Here is a 5,747-nt window from a genome sequence, read left to right as displayed (position 1 = left end):
TTCTCTCTTAAAGTTTAATTTTTTTCAATCATCGAGTAATAAGAGATCAACAAGCTCCATCTCCTCAACGAGCTCTTTGCAGCCAGGTACAGGCTTGTCCTTTTGGAAGAAAAGTGGGTTAGTAAATCGAACAGCATTGTGCATTCCAACATTTTTACTGCACACAACTCTTCCCTTAACCAACTCACTAACAATTTCCTTGCAATCCTCTCTTGGGCTATTCACCACTGTTACTTCGCAAATGTCATTCTCATGATCACCTTCTACTGTGAGTGTATATTTGCCAATCATGTCGGTTTTGCCCTCTGTTGAGTATGTTTCATTGTGTGTCTCTATGTCTCTGCATGTCAATCCCACGGTCGCACCTGCAACCAAAAACAAAAGTGATTTTCTTTAAGGAAAATAAAAAGGGTATCCTAGTGTTAGTGGCAAAGTCAAATTTCTAGTAAGGGGATTCCAAAAAATATAACAATGTCAGCTTTAGGTTTCAAAATCTACAATCTAAAGTAATTTTTGAATCGTCTTTCGCCTACACTAGTATTCTATTTTGTACGGGTATAAATTTACAACAAAGGGGTTCAATTGTACCCCAATCACGCAAGGTAGCTTAGCCCCTGTTCAATACATTAAACTTTCCTTATGCACGAGATCCAAGAAAAAAGTAGCACCAAATATTGTATGCAATTTTGTATTTTTTTGTAAGAGGTTATTTCTATAACTTGTACCGGAGACCTTCTGATTACGTGACGACAACCTGTTATCGCGCCAATGATTATGTTCTCTTTAAGAAAAATAAAAGGGGTTAAGGAACACTTATTATTATTGTTCATACCTTGAATAACCTCGCTAAGGGAGGTGGCGAAACCAAGACGGCATGTGTCACAGAAGACTCTGCCTTCAACATCAAAGACTTCGGGCTCGGCGACGGCGAAATTGGCAATGGCCAAAAAACAAAGGGCAGAGAGGAGAACAATAGCTTTTGCCATTTTCCCTTTTTGTGTCTTTTTTTTCTTTATTGTTTGTTCTCCTTTTCTGATGTGTCACGGATGTTTGAATACAATGAAATATCCTATTTATAGGAGGAATGGATTTGTAGGAAATACGGTTGAGCGTTATTTCTGGTTTTCTGTTGTCGCAGTGGATGATCACATTTCTTCTATGAGGTTACAAAGCAAATGACCCGTTCTTTTGTTTTACACTTGTATTTAGTGCTTGAGAATAAGTAGTACTTTGCATTTGAAGCCATGAATACTAATTGGTGGAGACCTGTGTGTACCTATATACACAAATGTTCAATTTTATTTTTATTTTTTAAAATTCAGAAAGAAATTAACAGCCACGAAAGTGAAAGTGCTTGTCAAGTAAAAAGCTTATGAAAAAGATTTAAAAATAAATAAATTAAAAGGGTATTAATTAACTTATCATTTTTATTTGTTGCATGATAACATGAAAGAATGTTCAAACATAGTGAATCTAAGCTTTAGAAAAATTGAACTTAGCGTTTCATTAATTTTCATTGCCCCATTGTGAGTCATAGTACTCTCTGTTTAATTAGTTTCTCTCTCTTTGGATAATATAAATTGTTACTGATTTCTCTTATCTTAGTGTGACAACAAAAGTAAACCGCATGAGTAGGAACACGTAGAAATTTTAATATGTGAGTCACATAAACAACATTACTTATGATGGCTAGTTTATTGCTTTACAAGTGTATTCATGTTTCTATTTACTTGTTTTAAAACTGTTTACCCTAAAAACGGATAACAATTGAATTTATATGTGTTTTATAGGATATGTAAATTAATTCAATACGATTTGATTAGTGATGTTAGATTAAGCAAATAAAAAACGTAATAAATGACCAAACCAATGATAAGGGTGACTCCTAGCTCAATTGATGGCTCGATGAAGAACTTGTCCTCGATTCCAAGCTTATACTTATGAAAAACTTAAGAACAAGAATAAGAACTTTAAACAAAGAGAATTGAAATAAATTGCCTTGATATGCGTGTTACAATGTGTCATGAATAATAAGCTTTTCCCTTTATATAGTAGGGGAATTTTACCTGAGTACAATTTTAAGAAAGGTAAAAATCTTTCGTTTCGCTAATTACTGATTTTCTGATGATACGGGCTGAGATTCACGCCATGATATCCGGTTAGACATGGACATCACGACCATTTGTTAGTCGTGTGCAGTTATTTGGTAATGCTCTCCGAAATCTCAATCCTCAGATCGGGCCCGGAGGATATGGACCCGATATCCCCGAGGGTAAGTGTTTTGCCCGAGCCCTGATACGAGGGGCTCCTCGCTCTGACTCTAATCTATTACGGTCACGTTCCTACTCCGTTTGACTCACTGGGAAGTCGAGTCACGCAGTGGGCTCATTTTTACCCGTATACAAATAGTCCCCTCATTTCTCAGAGAATAGGCTTGCCGAAATGATGAAAAACGACACATGACTCTGGTTCCTTCCTTTGTACGTTACGACGGGGAAGCCGAAACGTCCTATCAATCGCGTCGTTCTGATTTCGGACACGTGTCGCTCACCGGCAGGTCGCCTCCGAATGCGAAGCGTCGACTGTTTCCCTATAAAAGCCTTCTTCCTTTGTCCTTTTTCTACTTTCCGACCAAACCGCTATCTTCGAGCTTTCCAGCCATTATCAAAACCCTCTTCAAATATTCATATCTCCATACCTATTCTTCAATCTCCATGGCAATCTCCAGATTTCTACCCAAAATTTCTTCAAATCTTCATACTTTGTTCTTCATCTTCAAAACTCGTTTTTCCAAAACTTTGCATTATTTTCTCAAATTTTCAAACACTTCCCCAGATGACAATGGCTAAAACATCGAAAACCGTTCCTCAACAAGTTGCCTCTTCATCTTTTAAACCGGTTGTTGGTACTGAAGCGGTCGCCCCTGAGGTGGTTGCCCTTGAAACGGCCTCCCCCGTTATGGTTGCTAACGAACCGACCGCCGAGCCTCCGTTGTCGGCATTCGTTCCCGGGGGTTGCTCAATTGCAGATGACTTTAAAGTCAAGAAGCCTTCACGCAAACAAGACCGGGGCGAAGGAGTCTCGAGATATATATGTTTTGTGACCGAAGACGTTCTTCCCATAATTTGTAAGGACGGCAATTGGGAAGGCAAGGATGTAGTAGTCCCCGGGCCCGAGGACGCGTTACTACCCACGTGGAGGGGTACTTAACTATTTACACTTATCCCTTTACATTGGGCCCGATGGATCCGATTGTTTTAGATTTTTACAAGAGGTACGAGGTGTGCCTCAGGCAAATTCACCCATCATTGTGGAGGATCGTGACCCTCCTCCATTACTTTGTGAACAAAATCGAGTCTCGTCGATTCACAATCGATCACCTGCTTCGATTATACAGTCCCCGGATGTTCTGAGGGGGACTGATTAAGCTTACACGCCGGGCCAGCAAGGCCCCCTTCTCCAGTATCGACCAAGACCGAGATCGGGGATGGCAGGGATGCTTTGTCCGAGTGAAGACTGAGGATTTTATCCCCCCGGAATACATGTCATTCCTTGAGAAATGGAATACGTCTCGTAAGTGTAGCTCCTTCTTTCAACATCAAAATTTCTTCTTCTTTCATTTCTATCTTCCCATTTATGCTTGTGGTTGTGCAGCCGTTGCCCGGGTTCCGAATGTGGTCCCCGGTTAAAGGAGTGGATCGAGGACATTTGTACTCAGATGTCGTACTTTGAGCGCACATGGCACGGACTATCGACGTGCCGATGAGAGACATGTTCTCATGGTAAGGCCTCTTTCTGAGTAGCCAATACTATATCTACACCTTTTATTTTGCTAACTCTTTTTCCCTCTTTGTTGTTGCAGGTTTGCCTAAGACTATTGAACTTAGGCCTTCGGAAGGGGATGAAGATGTGCCCCGTCCGTTGATCCCTCTATTGCTGCCACAAAGGGAAAAACGAAGAGAAAAAGAAAACCCTCGGGCTCCCCGAGTTCCGAGGTGAAAAAACAAAGAAGTGGGTGCTCCGCAAGCCCAGGAGGGGCTCCAATTCCTGGGTGCTAGCCTCCGACTCCCTCCTCCGTCATAGGGATGAGCCGGAGGATGAATCTATTTTCATAACCCACGGGACAACCTATCACGTGGATTAGGATGCATCCGAGGGGGAGACTCATGAGATCGACCCCCCTCAAACTCAAAAAACCGATGTGAATACCCGAGGTGAAACTTCCTAGGATGCCGGTATTGCTCCAAAGGAAGCACCCGACGTAATTGAGATCTCGGGGACGCCCTCCTACACCGAGTTTATGCTCGAAGAGGCCCAAGCGAGGAAGGAGAAATCTAACGAGGGTGGCCAGGGTGCGGAAGATCCCCTTCACTTCTTTTTCGATGGAGTGGATTCGTCCGAGTTTGGAAGACTTCTCCAGTCTGGGTGACTTGAAAGTTCCAAAGAAAGACATTTCCTCGGAAGCTGGCAAGCTGAGCTCAAGCCTAAAATTAGTCAATCAGTTCCCTATTCCGAGCGTGGACCCTGGCCGCAAGAGGTCGATTATACTGACCGTCCCGGAGGATGCCCGAGTTTTGTCCGCTCCTTTGGGGATAGCTAGCTACCTCCGATGCCTGGTGACCGATGAGGACCAGGCGAAAATGAACGTTGTGAACGTGCCATGCTTTTTTAATGAGGCGCAGTAGGGGCTGAACCGGGTAAGGCATCGTTTTCTTCCATCTGTCTATAGTTATATGTGCTTGATGTTTCTCATATTTTCTTTATCTTTTTTCAATCCTTGGTATATCACCATGAGAGTTTCCTCCGATACCGGGTTGAAGTCAATCAACTCGAGCTCGAGATCAAGGAGCTTGCCCAAAAAGATACATGTACAAGCTTCTTAGCGAGCAGTAGGAGGGGGTCGTCAAGAACCTCCAGGCCGAGCTGGATGTGACTCATAAAGAGGCATCGGCCTTAAGACATGAACATGCCAACTTGGTGGAAAATGTAAAGGTTTTCGAAGTTAGAAACGAAGGTCCGGTCGCAGAAGATCGACCAACTCCGCAAGGAGATGGATGGGATCCAAGTGATGGCCGCCGGGTGGAAAAACAAGATGAACCTGCTGGCCTCGGAGAAGGAGACTGCCCAGGCCAAGTTAGCTCCGGTGGAAGTTCAGTTCCAGGTGGCAAAGGAGAAAGCCGATGTACGAGCTCGACAAATTGAGGACCTCCAAGCTCAACTAGGCTTGGCCATCACTGAATGGGATGCCCTTGGCAAGAATCTCGAAATAACGAGGTCCTAGTTGGAAGCAACCTCGGTTGATGATGACTTGATGGTGGCCCAATATAAGGCCTATGTTGAAGCAGCCGAGGCTCGCCTAAAGACTACTGCTGATTATGTGAGGCGGCTTTCTCGAAGGGAGACCCTCGAAGAAATACATGCCCGAGGCTAAGAGGCTAGTTGAACCCCAAGGTGAAGAGGGCTCCGAGGGCTCTGAAAAATCTGAAGCCCCCGAAGGTTCTGGTGATGAGTCGGGTTCTGGTGAAGACCAGACGGAAATGCCTTGGGATTTCTTTTTGTTTTTGTATCTATTACATTTATTTTGTTGAGGCCATTTTTAATTGGCCTTTGTAAAGATATTCCAGAATATATGAAGTTTTCCCTTTTGGCAATTTTCAAGTCTATTATCTTCTGCATCTTTTTACAATTGCAAATATTTCTAATTCCTTATCACAGAATCAAACGTAGTAATAAGTCATTTTTTGAAG

At 42.8% G+C, this 5,747-nt stretch overlaps 1 protein-coding gene across 1 annotated transcript; it reads right to left on the bottom strand.

Annotated features, from left to right (window-relative positions):
• LOC104094699 (anther-specific protein LAT52-like) lies at positions 1–1,060 on the bottom strand. Its single transcript, XM_009600674.4, has 2 exons — positions 833–1,060; positions 1–365 (listed from the first exon to the last, which is right to left on the bottom strand). Exons 1-2 carry the CDS (start codon positions 984–986, stop codon positions 25–27), a joined length of 495 nt encoding a protein of 164 aa, XP_009598969.1. The 5' UTR covers positions 987–1,060; the 3' UTR covers positions 1–24.
• Between the last annotated feature and the right edge of the window lie 4,687 nt (positions 1,061–5,747).

The sequence above is a fragment of the Nicotiana tomentosiformis genome, chromosome 7, assembly GCF_000390325.3.
Source record: "Nicotiana tomentosiformis chromosome 7, ASM39032v3, whole genome shotgun sequence".
Taxonomy (NCBI): domain Eukaryota; kingdom Viridiplantae; phylum Streptophyta; class Magnoliopsida; order Solanales; family Solanaceae; genus Nicotiana; species Nicotiana tomentosiformis.
Note: the sequence above shows the minus strand (reverse complement) of the source record. Positions and strands in the feature narration are given on the sequence as shown.

What these genes read in the sequence shown, in the direction of transcription:
- LOC104094699 (XM_009600674.4), bottom strand. Translation starts at nt 986, where the DNA reads ATGGCAAAAGCTATTGTTCTCCTCTCTGCCCTTTGTTTTTTGGCCATT. An exon ending in CCTTAGCGAGGTTATTCAAG is followed by an intron (nt 366 to 832) that starts GTATGAACAATA and finishes TTTTGGTTGCAG; the next exon opens with GTGCGACCGTGGGATTGACA.